A 27354-nucleotide genomic window follows, 5' to 3' on the forward strand; every position below is an offset into this window, starting at 1 on the left:
TAGGACCTGTGGACCATTGTAAACTCGGACTTAGCCTCATGGGGACATAATGTAAATTGTATGATCATCTGCTTTCATCATAGCACTGGCCCTGACCACATGCCCCTGACAACACGAAACAAGTCGTTCTGGCCCCTATCAGTTCGGCCACCTATAGTAGTTCCGGCCTCTAATGGACCCGTCCGTACACAGGGGCATGTCTACACTAGTCTTATATTAAGAAAAAAACCAAAAATACCTATATAATATGAAACAGGCAATGCCCGAAAAGAGCGAAGCTAGCTAGTATGCCAATGTATAACATAAAAATATAGTGATAAACGTTTCGCCATAAAGTAATAATAACCGGAAACCAGAAAGACTTTTCTGAGGATGCTATTTCTCAGAAACTTGTGAAATGCTTTTTTAGTATGTATGGTCAATATCAACATGCAAAGGATTTATATACCAGACATATATATCTCTGTATATACCTAAAATGAGAGTTTTCTAAACAGCAGTTCAAATGTAGGTATATGGACCCATGTATAGTTGAAGGATCAAAGCATGACATTGAATACATGCCAATTATTTCCATTGCTTCCTTTCAACCATACTTTTATGTGAATGTCCAAATGAATTGCTGCTGCTTTCACTTCAGAAAGTGTAGCCCAACCATTATTGAATAGCGTATATTGTGTCCTGTATGTGGAATTAGAAATTGATGTGTTTTGAACCAATTTTAATTGTTTTTTTTTTAAATCTTCCCAGAAAATCCAGTTTTTATACATTTCTGTACAGATGTGCTTTCTCAGTCTTTGAGAAAAATCACCATGTAATGATCATGTAATGATAAACATAAAATTGCATCACTTCAACACCAATGGTGAACATGTAAACTTGATTCACAGGGGCATGTCTAGTCTGATATTTAAAAATAAATACATTTTGTAACCAGAAATAGCTATATATGTTAATTTATATAGGTATTTCTAGCTATTTTTTAATATAAGACAAGACATGTCCCTGTGGTTGATTAGAGGAACAATTGTTAAGTTCCGATGTAGACAGAGCTATAACCAAGACACTAGACTGTTAATTGTCTTTGATTATTTTACCCTTATTAGCCTTGATACAAATAAGAATAATCAGTAAGCTTAAATGAGTAATTTAAAATATGTAATACCCAAACCTGTATAGAAATTAAAACTATAAAGTGCAGTACAGTACAGTACAGGTCTAACAATGTTATTTCTAGTTATAACCAGAAGTGGATCCAGGATGGATACAAAATCTAGACAACAGTTACAATTCAGGATGTCAATCGATTTTATTTCTGCTTAATTTCACTATCAATATAACACTTGAGAAAGATGTAGTATTTTGTTGTTCATGGTGCAAATTCAGCAGCTCATATCTATGTAGTTGTTGTTCTAGCCTCTTTATTTAAGCTGCTGCTCACAAAACTTCCAAAGCTGTATCTGAAAAAATACAATAGTTACAAATGTTTTTTTTCTTTCATATTTTTCATTTAATGACAACACTCTTAAGCTAAAGCTTTCATTTTTCTACATGTCCGGAGTATGCTTTACAATTTCTCAACAAATAGGATGTATATATTCTATGTATGTGCTATTCCCACCCTATACATGAAGTCTTTTGACATGCTTGCTGTTTACTTTATAGACAAGAAAATAGAAAACCTATGTACATACATTTTACATGTATTTTAATTGGTAAATTAGAAAGCTCAGGATTCATATCAGGCAAGGTCATGGAAGGTTAGAATACTCAGGGGGTGGGGTCGGATAAGATATGTTTACTGATGGTGGATAAGGTCATGGATTAATAACACTCAGGGATTAGATTAGACAGTTTCAAAATTTCACTTGTATTATATTGTAGTTACCGACGTTTATTATAGAGGAAGGAAAATCAAATGCATACAATTAGTCAAGCTGTCACACCATTATGTTTGACTGGTTTATAGATTCAAATGTGGTTTATTAAATATTTAGTTATAGAATATTTTCATTTTCACTCAATGTCAATATGATAATCAACAGGAAAGTGTTCCATTAAAAAGTATCACATTATCATTAGATATCCCAAATATTAGTGCCAAATGTAAGCATTCCAGTAATATACACATTTCATGTGGCAGTGCATTTAGTAATTTGTGAGGGGGGGGGGAAAGGTTAAGTGTGAATCAGATGTAATTAATATTGTTGGTAACAGTAACATAGCTGGTAACTACAATGTAAACTTAATGTCTCTACCAACCTTATGTATATACTGTGTTCTATAGTAGAATTAGAAATACAAACTGTACAGTAAGATTTGAGAGATTATCATCTTTTAATTAAAACGGTATTGGGCACCATTGATACATGTATAAGGCATGATCTTAACAATATTATAATTATACATATTTATTGAAAAAAGCTTAATTTATGGTACATCACTACAACAAAATCCTACTTTCAGTTTTGAAATATCAAGATGAACTGAGCAATCAATGGAAACAAATATTTTGGCATACTATTGAAATTAATAGCTAATATTTCAATTTCTACTCAAGTTTGACTCAATGAAACAACCAAACTTAATCTGTTTCATTTGCTCATGAATTTGACCAGATTAACACTGATCAGTGCGTATGAATACATGGTTAAAATCCTTCCACGGAACGATTTCACTTTTTCTACATTGCTGTTATAAGTATCGAATAATTATTAAAATTATCAAATTTATAATGTATTCTTGCATTTTATGAAAGACCAGATATGCTAAATACTTTTATTTTGACAAAGCAATACTGTTTTTCAATCCTAAAATAGCGGACTATTTTACTCAACCGACTAGACATGTACAATCCGGAACTCCTCGGGCTTTTCCGCATTTAGACTTGCACAAGCTACAAGATATTAATATCTAGACCGACTTTTTTATTCGAGAAAAAAAACAATTGAAATATAAGGATTGAATCTAGATTCGGACGATTTCATGGGGTCATGAATTGAGTTGCTCTTGAGACAAATTCAACATGAACTGCTTCGCAGTTCATTAAATTTGTCTCAAGAGCAACTCAATTCACAACGGTGACATTACCTTGTTGCTTCTACTTTCGTTTTGACATGCTTTTGTATGCCTTCACCCACCTCCAGCTCATTTTGATGTCGCTTTTACTTACGTTTTAGGTTCCATGAATTGTAGAATATACAACACCGCCCTCCAATCTATCAGGGTATCGGCCGTTACTGTTGCCAGTTCCCCACGGGCATGTTTTCACCATTTTCTGTTTACATATGTATTCTCGCGGTGTTCAACTGAGGTCCGACAAGCACTCGTCACATCTCAGCCGATTCCGTAACTCCATCTATGAAGGGTACCGGAATCGGCCGAGGTTAGCCGAATGGTCCGACAAGTTGACGGAGGTAATGGCGGACAATCGACCTCGCGATCTGATTGGCTAGATTTATATAGCAACCACATTGCCTAGGAACGACATGGAGGGTGCAACATCTCGGTACATTTTCGGCAATCATCGGAAATATGCCGCATGTTCCCAGTTCCGTCCTCGAAACCATAACTCGAGCTACATTTTATTCGCACACTAAAACAGATATTTTTTACAAAAATAATTAGTCAGCATTATGAACACACCAACTGGATTAACGTAACGTTCGACTTTTTATACAGTTTCTGCAGACAACTGGAGCGGGTTGCACACGCTCACTTCCGGCAGAAAATTTTCAGGCTGTACCATCCCGTACGACGTTATGCGAAGCTGGACTAGAATACTGTATATACGTGCACGTTAACGGTTAAGAGCTTCGCTCGGACAGCTTCGCTGCCCGAAGAGCTTCGCTCTTATAAGACTAGACTACTCCAATAATATTAGAGGTTTACACGACAGGAAACTTTTGACAGGCTGTCATGTAACCTCTAATCACCACCGCACATAAAACCTGTTGCTGTGACCCACCTAATTAAAGTCGTTTAAAAGTTATCTTTACTCACATTTCATATGATCTGACCTACCTTATTCTATTTATCTATCATAAATACACAAAGTCACACAACGTGTGTCCATATCTATATCAAAGATCAGTGATTATTAGCCTCTTTTGTCGTTTAAGCGTAGGTCCCATTTGTATATACCGCCATACTTGTTTTGATTGTGACCTCTCAAGGTTATTTCCGGTTTATCCAAATATGGAGTTGAAATAGACGAAACAAACGAAACGCTGTGAAAATGTTACGCTACGTTTTCCGTTTTATTTGCATTCCGTATTTTATAATAACCGGAACAGCAAAGTTGTTTTAGTGACCCAATATTTAACACAGTAGGTTGCAAGTGAATTATTGTGGATATAATTATATTTAAGAGGTGTCCATCAACAGTTTGTGCATAAATGGATTGATACTTCATCAACAAGTAAGCGTACACATATTTGTTAACGTGAATTATCGTTTTAGATGGTTTATGACACTTTTTCGTCGCGCCCTAGAATCAGGGCGCTGGCAGCTACAAGAAAAACACGCTGAAGGGATATGAGGTCGCAATATCCACCAATGTAATCAGGTGGAATAAGACCTCATATATATATATACGTATAGGAGTAAAGACTAGACATGCCCCTGTGGTCCGTAATCGTTTCGGCCACCTAATCGGTCCGACCCCCATGTTGTGTTTTTCCTTATTCGATTACACTGAATGATCTTTGATGGATTACTGATATAGTATTTGTAAACATATATTTAGCAGAAACCATTTTATTCAGTACAGGGTGTGGCCCCTTAATTGGAATATATATTTCTCTCTAGATCTGTCATTAATGTATGACATGATGGCTAAAGGAATCTAATTATCGTGATGTTTTCGCGACATTGTGTATTAGGTCCAAGAAAACCTTGATTGCATCGTAACTGGTAAGCTCAATACATTTTTAATATTTTTATGATAAGCCTCTGTATAGGACATGTATTGTAAGTAAAGAAAATTGAAAAGTGAATTGGACTCCTTGACTGGGACACGTACACTGCAACAAATATTATTCTATCTACCGGATTCCACTATAAATTTATGATTACAAATCTTATTACATATGAAAGTATATATACATATTACAAAATGAGAATCAACACCTTCCTTTGTCAAGATTTGGCTTTATTTCCATACAATCAAAAGATGGCTACTACATGTACCTGTAATATTATAAAACATACATGCAATAAAAGAGATAGAAAAATATCAATCAATATAAGCATACATTAATTTTTTTTCATATCATAAAATACTTTTAGTATATAGGTCTCTGGTTAAGATAATTAATTAGGACATAAAACTAAATCCAAATCCTTCTTAACAGCATCCACAACATTTCACAAATTATCTAAAATGACTATAAACATTTTATACTCTGGAAATCCAGGAGTACAAAGCTAAGAAACTGCCCTGAGAAACGCTAATGTCGTTAATGTTTGGTTCTCGTACTCCGTCCAGAGCTATTCTACCTTCTTCTCACGCAACTGGATTTTGGCACAGCGGTGTCAGGTGAGGGCCTGCTCCTCCTCTGCACCCGGTGACTTAATTCACCAGTGTTGAATTCCTTCCGAAGAAGTGGTACCAGCAGGTAGACGTGGAGCATGGTCCGGCCTGCCTTCCATTGAAGCATTGGTGCAAGTCTGTTGCAGTAATTAAAACAAAAAAAAACCATTCTGATATATTATCGCTAGAGCTTTTTTTAGTATGACAAAGCATTTCGCCGCTATATTTGTATAACGTTGTGACAACATTTTTATAATTTCATTTACAATACTAACATATGATTTGTATAAACTATTTTCACAGTTATTTTTTGTACGACTGCTCTGGCAGAGGAAGGTCCATTGTTGTACCGTCCAGCTTTAGTTCTTTAGCTATATATATATAGCCATGTCATCTCTAAATAGGACACTAGGTCGTCTACCTATGATACGAAAGCTAAAACAAAAATAAGATATTCCTTTTACACACCTTAAGTACTAATTAGTTGATGTCAATAGAACTACTGTACCGTAACCCAATATGTACGTGTTAACCTAACTACTGTACCGTAACCCAATATGTACGTGTTAACCTAACTACTGTACCGTAACCCAATATGTACGTGTTAACCTAACTACTGTACCGTAACCCAATATGTACGTGTTAACCTAACTACTGTACCGTAACCCAATATGTACGTGTTAACCTAACTACTGTACCGTAACCCAATATGTACGTGTTAACCTAACTACTGTACCGTAACCCAATATGTACGTGTTAACCTTATACAAATTATTCCTGTATCGGATTATTACAAACTTATAAATCAATTTAAATGTCTGCATTATTCCATGATATGGGGACTTGATAATTGGCCTGTATCATGCTGGAGTGAAGGGCTTCCAATTGCAAGTTTATTCAAATGAGTGATCTTGACCTACATTCAAGGTCACATGGGTCAACTTAAGTCTAAAATTTTCAAACAACTTCTTCTCAAAACATATTCCATTCACATAATATGTTGATGATCAAATAAACCTAGCAAATATATACATGTAAAGATCAAATATATCTAATTATTATAATCTATATCAAGGTATACGTATACATGTAATTATAAAATATATCTCACAATAGATATCATATATAAATAACTAAAGAATATGTAATACCTACAGGTGTATTTTGCTATTACAGCATGGTATTTGAAAAGAAAACTATTCGAAGTAGGTTTTGATTTTTTATTTCACTCCTTTACATTAATAGAATATAGTAACATATAAGTAAATAGAATAAATCTTAATCAAATTTTGAACATTAAGTATACATTGAATATTATATATTAGCATGCATGGGGCTGGAACAACTACGGACACAGGGCCAGACCGTAACAACTCAGGGGCCGGAACAACCTGTATTCTGACACCATGTCTGGTGTAGGGTCGGAGTGAGTGGCCTGAACAACCTGTTTTCTGACACCATGTCTGGTGTAGGGTTGGAGTGAGTGGCCGGAACAACCTGTTTTCTGACACCATGTCTGGTGTAGGGTCGGAGTGAGTGGCCTGAACAACCTGTATTCTGACACCATGTCTGGTGTAGGGTCGGAGTGAGTGGCCTGAACAACCTGTATTCTGACACCATGTCTGGTGTAGGGTCGGAGTGAGTGGCCTGAACAACCTGTATTCTGACACCATGTCTGGTGTAGGGTGGGAGTGAGTGGCCGGAACAACCTGTATTCTGACACCATGTCTGGTGTAGGGTCGGAGTGAGTGGCCGGAACAACCTGTATTCTGACACCATGTCTGGTGTAGGGTCGGAGTGAGTGGCCTGAACAACCTGTATTCTGACACCATGTCTGGTGTAGGGTTGGAGTGAGTGGCCTGAACAACCTGTATTCTGACACCATGTCTGGTGTAGGGTCGGAGTGAGTGGCCTGAACAACCTGTTTTCTGACACCATGTCTGGTGTAGGGTCGGAGTGAGTGGCCTGAACAACCTGTATTCTGACACCATGTCTGGTGTAGGGTCGGAGTGAGTGGCCTGAACAACCTGTTTTCTGACACCATGTCTGGTGTAGGGTTGGAGTGAGTGGCCGGAACAACCTGTATTCTGACACCATGTCTGGTGTAGGGTTGGAGTGAGTGGCCGGAACAACCTGTATTCTGACACCATGTCTGGTGTAGGGTCAGAGTGCACTACTGTATGAAATGTTGAATTATCTGACACCGAAAAAATTTGGGGGTGACAATAAGTCATATATGGATAAATAAGATATTTACCCATTAAGTCCCATGTCAGTGTTCTATTCTGTCCATATAGACCCTCGTTTTATGCCTTGTGCATTCAAGGTAGTGGTTTATGTTTTCCTTGATTGAAACTACCAAAATCAAAATAAGGGTATCGACTATACTAGCTAGTATGTATTGACTATACTAGCTAGTATGTTTTGACTATACTAGCTAGTATGTATCGACTATACTAACTAGTATGTATTGACTATACTAGCTAGTATGTATTGACTATACTAGCTAGTATGCCAGGGGAGTCCTTAACTCCTTGTGGATGCTATAACAATATATTGTTAATGACAGCCTATTTTATTGTAATATATTAGGTAGAAAGTTGAAAACACAGTGTTTAGACCATGAATGCCATGGAGTTCCAACCTGTCATCATGGCTGCTGGACGTGGGTCAAGAATGACATACCTCAACTCTGCTAAATACCCGAAGGCCTTATTACCAATAGGGAACCTACCAATGATCCTGTACCCAGTTTACATGCTGGAAAAGGCTGGATTTGAAGGTTTGTATATTTATAACAAGGTTTGTATATTTATAACAAGGTTTGTATGTTTATAACAGTGTTTGTGTGTTTATAACAGTGTTTGTATGTTTATAACAGTGTTTGTATGTTTATAACAGTGTTTGTATGTTTATAATTATAACAGTGTTTGTATGTTTATAACAAGGTTTGTGTTTATAACAGTGTTTGTATGTTTATAACAGTGTTTGTATGTTTATAACAAGGTTTGTGTTTATAACAGTGTTTGTATGTTTATAACTGTGTTTTTTGTGTATATAACAGTGTTTGTATGTTGATAACAGTGGTTGTATGTTTATAACAGTGTTTGTATGTTTATAACAAGGTTTGTTTGTTTATAACAGTGTTTGTATGTTTATAACAGTGTTTGTATGTTTATAACAGTGTTTGTGTGTTTATAACAAGGTTTGTATGTTGATAACAGTGTTTGTATGTTTATAACAGTGTTTGTATGTTTATAACAGTGTTTGTATGTTTATAACAGTGTTTGTTTATAATTATAACAGTGTTTGTATGTTTATAACAAGGTTTGTGTTTATAACAGTGTTTGTATGTTTATAACAAGGTTTGTGTTGATAACAGTGTTTGTATGTTTATAACTGTGTTTTTTGTGTATATAACAGTGTTTGTATGTTGATAACAGTGGTTGTATGTTTATAACAGTGTTTGTATGTTTATAACAAGGTTTGTATGTTTATAACAGTGTTTGTGTGTTTATAACAGTGTTTGTATGTTTATAACAGTGTTTGTATGTTTATAACAGTGTTTGTATGTTTATAATTATAACAGTGTTTGTATGTTTATAACAAGGTTTGTGTTTATAACAGTGTTTGTATGTTTATAACAGTGTTTGTATGTTTATAACAAGGTTTGTGTTTATAACAGTGTTTGTATGTTTATAACTGTGTTTTTTGTGTATATAACAGTGTTTGTATGTTGATAACAGTGGTTGTATGTTTATAACAGTGTTTGTATGTTTATAACAAGGTTTGTTTGTTTATAACAGTGTTTGTATGTTTATAACAGTGTTTGTGTGTTTATAACAAGGTTTGTATGTTGATAACAGTGTTTGTATGTTTATAACAGTGTTTGTATGTTTATAACAGTGTTTGTGTGTTTATAACAGTGTTTGTATGTTTATAACAGTGTTTGTGTGTTTATAACAAGGTTTGTGTTGATAACAGTGTTTGTATATTGATAACAGTGTTTTTATGTTTATAACAGTGTTTGTATGTTTATAACTGTGTTTGTGTGTTTATAACAGTGTTTGTATGTTTATAATTATAAGTGTTTGTATGTTTATAACAAGGTTTGTGTTTATAACAGTGTTTGTATGTTTATAACAAGGTTTGTGTTTATAACAGTGTTTGTATGTTTATAACAGTGTTTGTTTGTTTATAACAGTGTTTGTATGCTTATAACAGTGTTTGTGTGTTTATAACAAGGTTTGTGTTGATAACAGTGTTTGTATGTTTATAACAGTGTTTGTATGTTTATAACAGTGTTTGTGTGTTTATAACAGTGTTTGTATGTTTATAACAGTGTTTGTGTGTTTATAACAAGGTTTGTTTGTTTATAACAGTGTTTGTATGCTTATAACAGTGTTTGTGTGTTTATAACAAGGTTTGTGTTGATAACAGTGTTTGTATGTTTATAACAGTGTTTGTATGTTTATAACAGTGTTTGTGTGTTTATAACAGTTTTGTATGTTTATAAACTGTGTTTGTGTGTTTATAACAGTGTTTGTGTTTCTAACAGTGTTTGTATATTGATAACAGTGTTTGTATGTTTATAACAAGGTTTGTTTGTTTATAACAGTGTTTGTATGTTGATAACAGTGTTTGTATGTTGATAACAGTGTTTGTATGTTTATAACAGTGTTTGTGTGTTTATAACAGTGTTTAGATGTTTATAACAGTGTTTGTGTGTTTATAACAGTGTGTGTATGTTTATAACAGTGTTTGTATGTTTATAACAAGGTTTGTGTTGATAACAGTGTTTGTATATTGATAACAAGGTTTGTGTTTATAACAGTGTTTGTATGTTTATAACAAGGTTTGTGTGTTTATAACAGTGTTTGTATGTTTATAACAGTGTTTGTGTGTTTATAACAAGGTTTGTGTTCATAACAGTGTTTGTATGTTTATAACAGTGGTTGTATGTTGATAACAGTGTTTGTGTGTTTATAACAGTGTGTGTATGTTTATAACAGTGTTTGTGTGTTTATAACAAGGTTTGTGTTGATAACAGTGTTTGTATATTTATAACAGTGTTTTTATGTTTATAACAGTGTTTGTATGTTTATAACAGTGTTTGTATGTTTATAACAAGGTTTGTGTTTATAACAGTGTTTGTATGTTGATAACAAGGTTTGTTTGTTTATAACAGTGTTTGTATATTTATAACAGTGTTTTTATGTTTATAACAGTGTTTGTATGTTTATAACAAGGTTTGTATGTTTATAACAGTGGTTGTATGTTTATAACAGTGTTTGTGTGTTTATAACAGTGTTTGTATATTTATAACAGTGTTTTTATGTTTATAACAGTGTTTGTATGTTTATAACAGTGTTTGTATGTTGATAACAGTGTTTGTATGTTTATAACAGTGTTTGTATTTTTATAATTATAACAGTGTTTGTATGTTTATAACAAGGTTTGTGTTTATAACAGTGTTTGTATGTTTATAACAAGGTTTGTTTGTTTATAACAGTGTTTGTATGTTTATAACAGTGTTTGTGTGTTTATAACAAGGTTTGTGTTGATAACAGTGTTTGTATGTTGATAACAGTGTTTGTATGTTTATAACAGTGTTTGTGTGTTTATAACAGTGTTTGTATGTTTATAACAGTGTTTGTGTGTTTATAACAAGGTTTGTGTTGATAACAGTGTTTGTATATTGATAACAGTGTTTGTATGTTTATAACAAGGTTTGTGTTGATAACAGTGTTTGTATGTTGATAACAGTGTTTTGTATGTTTGTAACAGTGTTTGTATGTTTATAACAGTGTTTGTGTTGATAACAGTGTTTGTATGTTGATAACAGTGTTTGTATGTTTGTAACAGTGTTTGTATGTTTATAACAAGGTTTGTTTGTTTATAACAGTTTTTGTATGTTTATAACAGTGTTTTTATGTTTATAACAGTGTTTGTGTGTTTATAACAGTGTTTGTATGTTTATAACAGTGTTTGTGTGTTTATAACAAGGTTTGTGTTGATAACAGTGTTTGTATATTGATAACAGTGTTTTTATGTTTATAACAGTGTTTGTATGTTTATAACTGTGTTTGTGTGTTTATAACAGTGTTTGTATGTTTATAATTATAAGTGTTTGTATGTTTATAACAAGGTTTGTGTTTATAACAGTGTTTGTATGTTTATAACAAGGTTTGTGTTTATAACAGTGTTTGTATGTTTATAACAGTGTTTGTTTGTTTATAACAGTGTTTGTATGCTTATAACAGTGTTTGTGTGTTTATAACAAGGTTTGTGTTGATAACAGTGTTTGTATGTTTATAACAGTGTTTGTATGTTTATAACAGTGTTTGTGTGTTTATAACAGTGTTTGTATGTTTATAACAGTGTTTGTGTGTTTATAACAAGGTTTGTGTTTCTAACAGTGTTTGTATATTGATAACAGTGTTTGTATGTTTATAACAAGGTTTGTTTGTTTATAACAGTGTTTGTATGTTGATAACAGTGTTTGTATGTTTATAACAGTGTTTGTGTGTTTATAACAGTGTTTAGATGTTTATAACAGTGTTTGTGTGTTTATAACAGTGTGTGTATGTTTATAACAGTGTTTGTATGTTTATAACAAGGTTTGTGTTGATAACAGTGTTTGTATATTGATAACAAGGTTTGTGTTTATAACAGTGTTTTTATGTTTATAACAAGGTTTGTGTGTTTATAACAGTGTTTGTATGTTTATAACAGTGTTTGTGTGTTTATAACAAGGTTTGTGTTCATAACAGTGTTTGTATGTTTATAACAGTGGTTGTATGTTGATAACAGTGTTTGTCTATTGATAACAGGGTTGTATGTTATAACTGTTTTTGTTTGTTTATAACATGTTTGTATGTTGATAACATTGTTTGTATGTGTTATAACAGTGTTTTGGTGTGTTTATAACAGTGTTTAGATGTTTATACATGTTTGTGTGTTTATACATTGTGTGGTATGTTTATAACAGTGTTTGTATGTTTTATAACAAGGTTTGTGTTGATACAGTGTTTGTATACTTGATAACAAGGTTTGTGTTTTACAGTGTTTTGAATGTTTATAACAAGTTGTGTGTTTATAACAGTGTTTGTATGTTTATAACATTGTTTTGTTGTGGTTATAACAGGTTTGTGTTCATAACAGTGTTGTATGTTTATAACAGTGGTTGTATGTTGATAACAGTGTTGTGTGTTTATAACAGTGTGTGTATGTTTATAACAGTGTTTGGTGTGTTATAACACGGTTTGTGTTTGATAACAGTTGTAGTCATATTTTATAACAGTGTTTGTATATTTATAACAGTGTTTTTATGTTTATAACAGTGTTTGTATGTTTATAACAAGGTTTGTATGTTTATAACAGTGGTTGTATGTTTATAACAGTGTTTGTGTGTTTATAACAGTGTTTGTATATTTATAACAGTGTTTTTATGTTTATAACAGTGTTTGTATGTTTATAACAGTGTTTGTATGTTGATAACAGTGTTTGTATGTTTATAACAGTGTTTGTATTTTTATAATTATAACAGTGTTTGTATGTTTATAACAAGGTTTGTGTTTATAACAGTGTTTGTATGTTTATAACAAGGTTTGTTTGTTTATAACAGTGTTTGTATGTTTATAACAGTGTTTGTGTGTTTATAACAAGGTTTGTGTTGATAACAGTGTTTGTATGTTTATAACAGTGTTTGTATGTTTATAACAGTGTTTGTGTGTTTATAACAGTGTTTTGTATGTTTATAACAGTGTTTGTGTGTTTATAACAAGTGGTTGATACAGTGTTTGGTTTATAACAGTGTTTGTGTTTGTTTTATAACAGTTTGTTTTTATAGTGTTTGTTTTTGTATAACAGTGTTTGTATGTTTATAACAGTGTTTGTTGTTTATAACAAGGTTTGTGTTGATACATGTTTTAGTTTATAACAGTGTTTGTATGTTTATAACAGTGTTTAAAGTGTTGTATTTAACAGTGTTTGTATGTTATAACAGTGTTTGTATTTATAACAGTGTTGTGATCATGTTTGTGATAACAGTGTTTGTATTTTATAACAGGTTTGTGTTTATAACAGTGTTTGTTTTGTAACAGTGTTGTATGTTATAACAGTTTGTTGTTGATAACAGTTGTTTTATATGATCAAGGTTGTATGTTAATAACCAGTGTTTGTAGTGTTTATCAGGTTTGTTTTAAATGTTGTTTATAACAGTTGTGTTGTACAGTTTTTATAACAGTGTTTGTATGTTTATAAACAAGGTTTGTATGTTTATAACAGTGTTGTATTTATAACTGTTTGTATGTTATAACAGTGTTTGTATGTTTATAACAGTGTTTGTAGTTTATAACAAGGTTGTTTATAACAGGTATGTTTTATAACAGTGTTGTATGTTTATAACAGTGTTTGTTTATACACAGTGTTTTGTTTATCATTGTTTATAACAGTTTGTTTTACAGTGTTTTACGGTGTAAACAGTGTTTGTTGTTATACAGTTTGTTTTGATTATACAGTGTTTGTATGTTTATACAGTTTTGTTGTTTATAACAGTTGTGTTATAAGTTGTTTTTATAACATGTTTGTATTTTATAACAGTGTTGTTTTTATAAAGTTTGTATGTATAACAGTGTTTGTATGTTTATAACAAGTTTGTTTATAACAGTGTTTTATGTTATGATAACAGTTTGTGTTTATAACAGTTTGTGTTATAACGTGTTTGTATGTACAGGTTTGTAGTTTAAAAGTTTGTGTTGATACATGTTTTGTATGTTTATAACAGTGTTTGTATGTTTATAACAAGGTTTGTTTGTTTATAACAGTGTTTGTATGTTTATAACAGTGTTTGTATATTTATAACAGTGTTTGTATATTTATAACAAGGTTTGTATGTTTATAACAAGGTTTGTGTTTATAACAGTGTTTGTATGTTTATAACAGTGTTTGTATATTTATAACAGTGTTTGTATGTTTATAACAATGTTTGTATGTTTATAACAGTGTTTGTGTGTTTATAACAAGATTTGTATGTTTATAACAGTGTTTGTATGTTTATAACAGTGTTTGTGTGTTTATAACAAGGTTTGTGTTGATAACAGTGTTTGTATGTTTATAACAGTGTTTGTATGTTTATAACAGTGTTTGTGTTGATAACAGTGTTTGTATGTTGATAACAAGATTTGTATGTTTATAACAAGATTTGTATGTTTATAATTATAACAGTGTTTGTATGTTTATAACAGTGTTTGTGTGTTTATAACAGTGTTTGTATGTTTATAACAAGGTATTGTATGTCCGTCCGTCCAGCTGCCACTTTTTCCTTTTAGTTACTGCTTTTCAATAACCAACATTGGTCAAATAGGCTAAAATCTTCAAATAGCTTCTTCTCAATAACCAAGAAGCCCTGGGACTTGATACTAGGCCTCTAGCATGTTTGGTCGAAGGGCTACCAAGTTTGTTTATATGAATTACCTTGACCTATACATTCAATGTCACATGGGTCAAATAGGCTGAAATCTTCAAACAACTTCTTCTCAATAACTAAGAGGCCCAGGGACTTGATATTGGGCTTGTAGCATGCTGAGGGTGGAAGGCTACTAAGTCAAATAAATAACCTTAACCTTTATTCGAGGTCACATTGGTCAAATAGGTTTAAATCTTGAAACAAGGATTTTTCGATAGCCAAGTGACTTGATATTAGGCCAATAGTATGATGGAATGAAGGACTAGAACATTTATTGACATGAATAAAACTACCCTAATCTGATATTTGAATAAAGTGGTATTCAGCATAATATCTGCAGAAATGACCTAGATCAACTTCAAAGTTCTGTAGAGCCTTGTGAGTGATACAGGCCCATTAAGCCTCTTGTTTAACAATACCTTTATATGTCGAATCTTTAGTTGTATGCCAAACCATGCCATCATCATTTTGAAGATTCTTAATCAGTGAGATCATCTTTTTCAGATGCTATCATTGTAGTGCTTGATTCTCAGGCAGCAGAAATACGTAAGGCCTTGGTAGGAGTGAAGCTCAGGACGGACTTAGTCAGCATCTCAGACGCCAATTACTGGGGTACTGCAGACTCTCTCCGACACATCAAGGACAAAATCAAGGTAGTGTCGGTCCTCATGTTGTACACATGCATTCTTTTCTACCTACTTTCCGTGCAGCCTGTGTCTATTTTTGAGATATATATAGACGTTCTACTCAGGAACACGAGACTGTCAATATATGAGTCCAGGTCCGAAACCAGCTACGGCAGGGAGAACTCAAACACCAAGACTTTACAGTTCACATGTTTCAGATCACCTAAGCAAATTAACCTCTGTGACCTTTTTCGATCTGCCTTCATCCGTTGTCTGTTGTGCGCTGTGCATTTTCCGTTGTCCGTCTTTAGTTAGCATTTCACATTTTCGACTTCTTCTCAAAAACTCCTGAACTATTTTTCATGGATGGAATATTCTTAAGTTGCTATATCAAAATTCTATATTTCATGGCCGCTGGTGTTGCATTACCCCTGCGGAGGGGGTATGTTTTACTATAGTTTATATAGGAATCTCACATATTTTTGCATAATTTGTTCATTTCCATTGGAAATTGATTAGCATTTGAAAGAACATGACCCACTGAAACAAAATGTGCAAGTTTTATGTTCATCAGAAGATAACTGATATGGCACCTCGAAAAAAATATATTTATTCAAAGTCACAGGGGTCAAATGATGAAAAAATTGAAAAATTGAAAATTCTTTCAAAATGATTTGTTTGGGTCACATTTTAAAGAACCTGTTCTTTTGAAGGTGCATGCAATATTTCAAGGTCAAATCATCAAAAATGAGGCAGATATGGCCTTTTGAAGAATGTTTTCCTGCAAAAATTCAAAATTATCCATAAATTGCAATTTAATTTTTTTTTTCATTACTGTGAAACATACACTTGATAATTAGCACATTTACAGCATGAGTTCGTGGTGCAAATAGTTGACCTTGACCAACAAAGTTCAAGGTCACTTTAATCAAATGACCGTTAAAGAAGGGAAGTGAAGAGAAAACATGGAGAAAACATGTATACATGTAGAAGATGAATGTGACGTCAGATCGATAACATATCTTAGATCAATTCCTGGAGGGAAATACTCTTCATGAATGGAAAAATCTTAAGGAGATTTATCAAAATTGTAAATTTCATGGTCCATTTCAGGTTTCAGGTTCCTCCCTGAAGAGGTGTTCAATTTTAATTAATATATTCACAATCCACAATTTCCATCACACATTAACTATGGTTGTCAAGCACAGCAGGAATCAACACAGATTTAGTAGTGATGTCGTCGATTGTTCTATAGGAACTGTACGCTTCAGCCATTTGTTGCTAGCTTACCTTGTGGAGAAGTTAAATATCCACTCATTTCCGCAATATTCAGCTGCAGTTTAGTTTTTGACAAAACACTCACTTGACATTAGAATTTTGTACAGAGATCATTTGGAAATAGGAGAAAACGCTAAAATTGCGCAGATCAGTCCTTCGAAAATAGCGCCGTCTAGTTGACGTTCCGGTAACGTCACAAAGAGACCATGTCATGATTATGTTATCGATTCTTTCCCTTATTAATCCGCTGAGCTCTTTTCCACTGCTTTATGCTAATTTTAATGCAGTCAGAGTTTACAAAGCTGAAGAAGGGAGAGATTATACTGTTTTGAATGTAAAATTTGGAAAAAAAACCCTGAAACACCATAGAACTTTGATCTGATACTGTGTAATATTTCTCTTAAACCCTGTGATAGAGCTTATGTACACTTTGTTTTCTACTTTGAAGAGTGAATCAACACTATGTTAATTTTGAGGCAGAATATGTTAATTTGCATGCATTCTACAGCCTTATAAGTGAGTTTTCTGTTCACAGTTTATATACATACCGTATGCATCTAAACTGCGAAACGGAAACTCACTGTCATCCATTCTATCTTATCGGTATCTAAACTGTGAACAAAAAACTCACTTTCGTCAATTTCATTTCTGTCTTTACAGAGAGACTTGCTGATCATCAGTTGTGACTTGATAACAGACATTTCCATTCATCAAATAGCCAACATTCACAGAAAATATGACGCCACTGTGACAATGTTGTTGTCCCACCTTCCATCTCAGTACCGAGATATACCGACTCCAGGGCCAAAGGCAAAGAAAGGATCAGGTACTTACTAAACAATCATTTACCATGTTTATATTTAGATAATCAATCTCCTGTCAAAACATAGCACCCCCTCCTCATTTTTGTAGCCCTCTGAGGTCAAAGGCTTGACTAAAAAGGGCAAGATGTTAGATTGTCATCTATTTCTAGTCCCCTACCGATGAAACTGAGGGGGGGGGGGGGGGGGGGGGGGGCTATAAGTTTCCTCCCTGTCCATCTGTCAGTCCGTCCACTCAGTGGGGCTATAAGTTTCCTCCCTGTCCATCTGTCAGTCCGTCCACTCAGTTTTCTCAACCATGCTTCAAGGTTACTATGTTACTTCAGTATCAGTAGCTACCTATTGAGTTAGAGTTTCAGGGGTTCAAGGTCAAGATCACTATAACTATATTTACCGGGGGCTGGTAGGGGACATGTATTGCTTTAGCAATATCCAGCATTCGTGTAGCTCACCTGTCCGAGGGCAAATGAGCTAATCCTGTGGTGCGTTGTTCCTCCATCATCAACTTTTTCCTTTGAACAACTTTTTAAGTGCTACAAAACAGCAACCTAAAGTGGTCATTGCCAAATTAGAATTTCCGTAGAACAAATGCATTCAGAACTCTCGGGGGAATCAATATGTCACTTATTTCAATGATGAATCCCGATGAGTTCAGGATTGGACTGAAATAATTTTTCCCAAAAAACAACACACTAGACAATCTTGTCTCCTTCCCCGAAGTGTTTTTGTTTGTGATTAAGTAATATGATACAAGTTTTTATTTGTTTGAATACATTTTCGAATTTATATAATTTATAGAAAAACAGCTTAAATCGTTTACAATGACCTAATTTAACCCGGAGTATTTTGAGCTATATATATATTTTCTGTGCAAATTATTACGCTTTATTCCTGGTTGTGCGAGGGGAGGTAACTTGTATAAACTCTAGCTAATGCGACATTGAAAAGTCACTTTGAGCTCTTGGGTTGATAAAAATGGCCCTCGGCTGTTGAATACTGTTTTAGACTCTGATTTTGCAATTGGAAATAGATAAGTGAAATCTCTGATTGTTTTTACATTCGATACTTAAAATGAAAGTAGAATACTTCTGATTAGTTTGTCATTTTTGAGAAATATGCCCCACAAAAATGGCCATGCTGGTTGAGTTGGTTGAAGTGATTATGAGGCGAATCCGAAAATTAGCCTGTTTCCGCAACGGAGATTCTGATAGCAATAAAGAGGTTGCATGTTTTAAATCGGTCAATTGTGAAATGCTTGCACAAAGTATATAACATGCATGTGCGATTCAACAGGTCACCTGAACAGATAAGGTAGGCCTATTAATCAGGAACAAATTAAATTTCCGAGACGAGTTTCTTGTAACGAAAGTTGTCAGATCTCTTATTAAGGTACAGATCAGTTATTACACAAGGAAAAAAAACAGCAGTAAATTGAGTACAATTTAGAAAACTTAGAAACCAAAATAAACTGGGAGAGTAATTCACAAGAATCTTGTATATCGGGAATCGTGATGTGGTTATCAAGAAACATGACGGACATCACGGATTACTTGATCTAAGAATTAAACTTAATCATATTATGCCAATTCAAGTGAGGTTTAAAAACGTAATTCTTCACTGTTCATCACAATTTTAACACAACCACGGCCTTTTAAAAGTAAATACAATTTGTTAAAATGACATAGGATAATCATCAGTAAAACATTCAGGAATGCACATAAAATCAATAAAAATGTCTTCTTATTACATGCCATTTTATATTTACATATTGATAAAAGCTTTTCTCCGGTATTTCAATCCCTCATGCACAACACCTATGAGTGGCCTTGATACGTACTTTGATTCTCAAAATCCAAGAGGCCTAGAGACCTGATATTGGTTATGTGTCATGCTGGGATGAATGGCTACCAAGTTATTTCAAATGAATGACCATGACCTTCATTCAATGTCACAAAGGTCAAATAGGCTAAACATTATGATTTCTTGATAGCAAAGAGACCTGATATTTGGCCAATAGTATGCTGGAATGAACGACTAGAAAATTTATTGACATGAATAAACCTAGCCTACTCTTATCAGCATAGTATCTTCAAAAATAACCTAAATCAACTTCAAAGTTGCTGTAGAGCCAGGTGAGCGATACAGGCCCATTGGGTTGGGCCTGTTGCTATTTATCTATGGTATTTGGAAATTGTATAATCATGGAATGTTCATCTATGTAAAACTACTACGAGAGTCGTGCCTCAAAATGGGGTAATATTTTACATGTTTATATAAATCAGTTTCTACCACAAAATGCTGTGTTATTCCACTCTCAAGCCATTTTATAAATGTGTCGACTGTTGGATAAATATATGTTAAATACCACTAGTGGTATATGACCTTCCGGTCTTTTGATTGGTCAATAATTCGAACTTTGACCTAAGCTGCAATTGTTACTAACGTCATCAATAATCGAATGACGTCACATCACCAGGTCCTGGACGTCACCGGTACACTTTATTTGCGTACGCAAAATTATACTTGGCCATGTTTCCCTTTGATTAAAGCCGATATTATTGTGGTAGAAACAGGTCACACGACTCGTGATTGTTGGATATGGAATTTATTTCACACTCGTAAGTTATTTTTTAAAAGTTACAAAAGACACTCGCTAAAGTTCGTGTCTTTTGCAACTTTTAAAAAATAACTTACAAGTGTGAAATAAATTTCATATCCAACAATCACTTGTTGTGTAACCTTTATATATTCCATGATTGCTGATAGAGGGTTGAGGTTGATGCTGCAGGCACTCGGAGCCCCGGATTTGGTTTTATATGTAGTTGACTCCATTAATGATACTGTAACAATACAGGCGTATACTTTGGTACATATACCATATATGTTGTGTGTAGAGGACTAAAAATCATACCGTTAATGGTATGAATTACTATATTGCTGTTAATCTTTCAGAGAGAGATTTCATTGGTTTCGATGAGCAAGCTGATAGAGTTCTATTCATGGCATCAGAGGCAGACTTAGATGAAAATATCAAATTCCGAAAGTCTACGTTAAAACGGTGAGAATTGAAAATGTAGCAATAATGTTGCCTCTTTTAATTAAGACAAGAAAGTTCAACATCTATACAAATAGCAATTTACATAGTTACTTAAGTGATTTTAAAACACGAGAACAACTTTTTATTTTTAAGCAGAAATTTAGCAAAGGAATTATAGAATATAGTTTTTGATAAATTATATATCAAAGCAGTTACAGTGTAACAGTTATTAGTTATTACATACATGATGTATTATTAATGATCAGTTATCTTTTAAAGCTAATACAGGATGCTTATAATTATTTCAAATTTAAGCATATTAAATCAATTTGATGAGAAATTGTAGACATGTATTTTCAGTGTTGTTTTTGTTTGCAGACATCCTTGTCTTAACATAAAATCAGGACTTACTGATTGTCATATGTACCTTATGAAGAAATGGGTTGTGGATTTTCTAGATTCAAGGTAAATAATTATGTACATCAAATTAGTTTGCTAAAACAAAATTGATGACAAAGATAAACAATTTATAATTTTGCTGAGTATGTCTGCTACAATAGTACAAGGGTTTTTAGAGTCAGATGACTGTTAAGGCCATTGGGTTTTGTTTGGTTTGTTTTTGTTTAACGTCCTATTAACAGCCAGGGTCATTTAAGGACGTGCCAGGTTTTGGAGGTGGAGGAAAGCCAGAGTACCCGGAGAAAAACCACCGGCCTACGTTCAGTACCTGGCAACTGCCCCACGTAGGTTTCGAACTCGCAACCCAGTGGAGGGCTAGTGTTAAGTGTCGGTACACCTTAACCACTCGGCCACCGCGGCCCCTTGGCCATTGTTTTTATCAAATATCTTTGAGACCATTGAGGTCTCAACCCAATAACCATATATATAGCATTGTTGAGCATAAAGAGATCAACACAATCTTGATGTAAAAATAGGCCCCGGGGTTTTCCCCCACCACTAAGGACTAATTAGTTTCTTTGATATATCTTTGAAACTATTGAGATCCTCACTCTACAACCATATATAGCATTGTTGGGCATAAAGTAGATCAACACAATCATGATGTAAGAATAGGCCCTGGGGTCTTTCCCCAACCCCAATGTCTTAGTTTCTTGTATATATTTTTGAAATTGTTGAGATCCCAACCCCATAACCATATATAGTATTGTTTGACATCAACAAATATAGGTAACCAACCAGGTGAGCGATACAGACCCTATGGGCCTCTTGTAAAGTGAAAGAGACTTATGTATATGCCTGTAATGATATATAAAGAAAGATGTGACTCCCTGGGAGTAGGCAGATTGTGACACTGCAGGCCCTAGAACGTTCAATTACATTAAAAAAACGTTCTGTTGTAAACAAGCATTCATCTTTAAGGATTTACAGTTCAGTTTAGGTCAGGCAGCGTCACTGATGACCACTTTGCCCCTGGATGCTTAGCTGAGCTAGGTCATCGCGCATGAATGCTGTCCAGGTAAAGTTAGATGCAGCGGCTATGGGCGGCTGTACTGGCATTGTTGGTTAATAGAATAGTCCGAGTCAAAGAAAACTTAAAACTACACAGTGACACCAAAACTGAATGGTGGGTGGGGAAAACTGAACGATATCTCAAGAATGAACACTCCAGTCGAGAAATATAGCAGTAGAGACCTTAAAAAAGAGTTCTTCACACGTGAACGCTGTCCTTAAAAAATAAACTTTCTGAATGGTATCAGTAGTATGTTTTATGAACAGTGTGCCGGGAAAGGGAAACATTGATTTTGAGAATTAACAACAGATTGATAGGTTGACACAAACTGTGAACAGTGAATTGTCATAAATGAACGCTTGTCTAAAACAGATTGTTTTTTAAACGTAATTAAACGTTCTAGAGCCCTCAGTGAGAGGAGCCAAACATACTAAAGGAAGGATGGTGTGAATTCTTGTGTTTTAGGTCATCTGACCCAAAGGGTCATGATGACCTATTGTCATCATGATTTGTCCGTCGTCGTGCGCCGTCTGCCGTCCGCTGTGCGCCGTGCGTAAACTTTTCACATTTCAAACTTCTCAAGTTCCCAGTGGGATTGAGCTGAAACTTCCCGAAATGATGCTGGGATGGTCCTGAGTAAGTGTTGTTATTTTTCAGGGCGGTCAGAATTCCAAGATGGCCACCATGGCAGCAATCTTGAGAAACACATTTTAAACTTCTTCTCCAGTTCCACTGGTGCCATTGAGCTGGAAATTGGTGAGGATGTTAAGGAAAGAGAGTCAACAAAGTGTTGTTATTTTTTGGCATCGTAAAAACTTTTGACATGGCAGCCACGGTGGCCATTTTGTAACATGATTCCACAATCATGGTTTTCCTGATTAACACCTATTTCAAACTTCTTCTCAAATTCCACTTGTGGGATTCAGCTCTTACTTACCAGAAATGATCATGAGATAGTCTTGATCAAGTGTTGTTATTTTTCGGGTTGATCCAAATTCCAAGATGGCCACCATGGCCAACAGTACCACTATACCTGCATACTACAATAGTATAAGGGTCTTTAATTTAGAGTCAGATGACTGTAAGGCCCTTGGGCCTCTTGTTGTTATACATTATCCTTGGAAGCATGAAATCAAGTATACTTGAGTTAATTGGTATGTATGTAATTTTCTTAATGTATATTATTAAAACTTTGGCTATATACAGTCAAACCTGCCTTAGCGACCACCTGAATTAAACGACCGTATTTTTCCTCCCAACGTTATTTACTATACTAGTGACATGAATTAAGCGACTACCTGTCAGACGGGACTAACGATCAACATTTCCGTGTCCCAAATGCTAAAAAGCGACTTTCAAAGTTTTAAAATGGAAGCAGAAGTCATAATCAAGAAGAAACCGGACGAACTTGTCTGCTTTTAAAGATTAAAAAATACTTCAGAAATGCATGAAATGTCTTATTCTGTCTCAAAAATGTATTGGATTTATTATCTTTGCCCTGATAACACCCAAAAACGAACGAAACTGTACTTACTTCTAAAGAACGAAAGAAGGAGATAGGATATGGCGTATATATGTATACATAAGATAAAGTTTATTGATGAAATAATTTTGCTTCTGTTTTGTTACCAGTAAAACGATCTCATCTATCAAAGGGGAACTCATCCCATACTTAGTCAAAAAACAGTTTTCCAAGCCTAAAGCCAGCTGTGATATGGAAAAGACAAACATGTCTGTGGTGTCGGAGGATGTTCGGCCAGGTATGCTTTATCTCGCATGGAATTATCAAACCTTTTTCAAAACTTGAGAATTACATACATGTAATGTAAGATCTGGGTCAAATTATTAGTTGATTCCACATTCTACATGTATTAAACAATAAAGGGGGCATATACAGTGGTGTTCAAGGTCAATCAAAATACTCTTGTTTTTTTTTTTACTTTCTTGGATGAAAACTGTACACTGTTACATAGTTGTGGTTTAGAAAATTGTTAAAATCTCAAAACAGCAAATTTTTAAAAAATCAAAATAACATGGAAACATGCATGGAGATATCAAGTTTATTTCACAAGTTTACTTCTATTTTTCGTCTTCAGATATCTTCACATTTTCAAAAGTTGATGAAATAACTGAAAAAATCCGTGAAATGTCTACATGGATTGATCATAGAGGTGACATGGAAGATTGTTTCCACCACAACCCAGTCCGGTGTTACGCTCACATACAGAACGAGGGATTCTGTGTGAAGGCTAACACAGTCGCAGCATACAATGAGTGCAATAAACAGGTAGGTCAAGTCATGTAGGTAATAATGCTGATGATTACATGTGAGGTGTGAAACTCCGAGTGGAATATATGAGGTTTAAAGGCTGCGCCCTTATCACCAAGGGGCCGCGGTGGCCAAGTGGTTAAGGTGTCCCGACACTTTATCACTAGCCCTCCACCTCTCGGTTGCGAGTTCGAAACCTACGTGGGGCAGTTGCCAGGTACTGAGTGTAGGTCAGTGGTTTTTAGCTCACCTGGACCAAAGGTCCTGTGAGCTTATGTCATGGCGCGGCGTCCGTCTTCCGTACGTCCTCCGTCAACATTTGCTTTAAATCGCTACTAGTCAAAAAGTTTGTTTTTGGATTTTGACCAAAGTTGATCAGAAACATCCTTGGGGGAAGGGGAACAGATTTTGCATAAATGGTGACTCTGACCCCCAAGGGGCTGGAGGGTAGGGGCCAAATAGGGGAAATAGAGGCAATTCCTTTAAATCGCTACTAGTCATAAAGTTGGGAATGGATTTGAACCCTATTTAGTCAGAAACATCCGCTTACAAAGGGGATCAGATTTTGCATAAAAGGTGACTCTGGCCGCTAAAGGGCGAGGGCCGACAGGGGAAATAGAGGTTATTTCTTTAAATCACCACTTGTGATAAAATTCTTATTGGATTTTGACCAAATTTGGTCAGAAACATCCTCTGCTAAAGGGGATCAGATTTTGCATAATTGGTGACTCTGACCCCCAAGGGGCCAGAGGGGCAGGGCCCAATAGGGGAAATTGAGGCAATTTCGTTAAATCGCTACTACTCATAAAGTTGGGAATGGATTTGAACTTAATTTGGTCAGAAACATCCTTGGGCATGTCGGGGAGAAGTCCTGATTTCACTATTATAGTGGTATTCCACTATAATAGCTATATATAGCTATATTAACAGTAGCAAATTGAAGCATTTCTGCCAGAAAAGGCATACCTGACAAAAAGCGAGAGTTATGGTCGCTAGGTGCATGATCCATGTGCTTGGTTGTTACAATACGAGCAATAAAATTAAAATTTCACCTGTGCATTTTTCTGAGAAATCACCGTTTTTCAATCTCTATACTGAACGAATGGGAGAAGGGGAGTAACTCTAATAGATCAGAATGATGGTTGTCATCTCCAGAGTCGGGGGAAAAAAACAAGAAAAAATGTTGCGTTACTCCACTTCCGGTTGCAGCGGCTCTGTTTGGATTTGGTAAATTACGGGAAAGTATATACAGATTGTTGTGACGTTCAGATGAATTATATATCAAGAAATAAGAAAATGAAACAGAAATTATGCAATTTCCCGTTACAAAAAAAGATGATTTTACAGAAAAATGCACAGTTGAAATTTCAATTTTAACACAGTTATCGTAGCAACCAAGGACATGGATTATGTACCTACCGACCATAACTCTCGCTTTTTGTCAGGTATGCCTTTTCTGGCGGAAATGCTTCAATTTGCTACTGTTTATATAGCTATATATATATAGCTATTATAGTGGAATACCACTATAATAGTGAAATCAGGACTTCTCCCCGACCTGTTGGGGGAAAGGAATAAATTTTGCATAAACGGTGACACTGACCCCCAAGAGACCATGGGGACGGGGCCCAATAGGGGAATTAGATGTAATATTCCTTTAAATTGCTACTTCTTATAAAGTTATGAATAGATATGAACCCAATTCAGTCTGAAAGATTCTTGGGGGAAGGAGAACAAATTCTGCCTAAATGATCATTCTAACCCCTAAGGGGCCAGAGGGGCGGGGTCCAATAGGGGAAATAGAGGTAATGCCTTTAAATTGCTACTAGTCATATAGTTATGAATGGATTTGAACCCATGCAATCCTTGGGGAACAGATTTTGCATAAATGTAGGTTGCTGTGACCCTCCATCCCATAACCATAGCATCGCTGGACGTTAAGGGATAAACGCAGTTCTGATGTAATAATAGGCCCAAGGGTTTTTCCCCACCTTAAGGGACTTATTTTCACATAATCATGTTGTAAAAACAATCCCTGAGGTCTTTGCACACCCTTAGAGAATCTGGACTATGTTATTTTTAAAGCAGTTTGGATCCCCACACTATAACCATTATTGCATTGTTCGAGATTGACAAATAGAGCTATGTATTAACGAATTGAACATGAACATTATTTTGACATTTGGTTAGATCCAACCAGGGTAGCGATACAGGCCCCATGGACCTCTTGTTTTTTTATCGCAGTAGACTTTGCAGTCAGGGAAGTGTCAGAATTTCATTATGGTCTGTTAGCAGGTCAGTTAACTGACCAATGCCCCACACATCTTTCACCAGCCAGCAAGCGTTACCTGCTATAGGGCCCTTAGTGCAACTATAAACAAGATGAATAGGGGCTCATATAGGGCCCCTTATCAAGACACATTCCCCAAAATTGGGAGAACTATCCTATTTTTTATCAATATGATCTGGAGATGGGGGAAGAGTCTGAAATCGTGAAATAACCGACTAAATCGGGAAAGTTGGCATGTTTGAAAGCATGATGAACTTCCTCCACTTACCATGCTGTTTTCTGAGGAGACCCCTCTTAGAATGCCAAAACGCATATCATGTCTTATATTTTTGAACTGTTGACAATTACAAAATCATTTGAATTACAGCAATTTTTGAATTTCAGAGACCTTTTTCTATACATTGTGTTTAATCTGTTGTAGATCCCGAGGGTTTTAGCAGACTTAGCTTCTGAAAAGGAGACTGTTGTTATCCATCCATCTACGTCCATAAAGGGCAAATCACAGGTATATGTTACTACTAGTAACAGTGCCACAGGTATATATTACAACTAGTAACAGT

At 34.8% G+C, this 27354-nt stretch overlaps 1 protein-coding gene and 1 long non-coding RNA gene across 3 annotated transcripts in view; one reads left to right on the forward strand and one right to left on the reverse strand.

The window, feature by feature from the left end:
- The window catches only part of LOC117326387 (translation initiation factor eIF-2B subunit gamma-like), a 68994-nt gene that overhangs the window by 14748 nt on the left and 26892 nt on the right, over window positions 1-27354 (forward strand). For both annotated transcript variants that reach the window (XM_033883135.1, XM_033883134.1), the window contains exons 2-9: window positions 8126-8315; window positions 15507-15655; window positions 17567-17732; window positions 20680-20785; window positions 21143-21229; window positions 23868-23995; window positions 24332-24522; window positions 27216-27299. In XM_033883135.1, the coding sequence (XP_033739026.1) occupies window positions 8156-8315; window positions 15507-15655; window positions 17567-17732; window positions 20680-20785; window positions 21143-21229; window positions 23868-23995; window positions 24332-24522; window positions 27216-27299 (1071 nt within the window). In that variant the 5' untranslated portion in view covers window positions 8126-8155. The remainder of the gene's footprint in view (window positions 1-8125; window positions 8316-15506; window positions 15656-17566; window positions 17733-20679; window positions 20786-21142; window positions 21230-23867; window positions 23996-24331; window positions 24523-27215; window positions 27300-27354) is intronic.
- Window positions 1291-3292, reverse strand: LOC117326388. The gene is made up of 2 exons (XR_004532480.1): window positions 3173-3292; window positions 1291-1460 (listed from the first exon to the last, which is right to left on the reverse strand). It is a non-coding gene; the product is annotated as an uncharacterized LOC117326388 (long non-coding RNA).

The sequence above is a fragment of the Pecten maximus genome, chromosome 4 (assembly GCF_902652985.1).
Source record: "Pecten maximus chromosome 4, xPecMax1.1, whole genome shotgun sequence".
Lineage (NCBI taxonomy): Eukaryota > Metazoa > Mollusca > Bivalvia > Pectinida > Pectinidae > Pecten > Pecten maximus.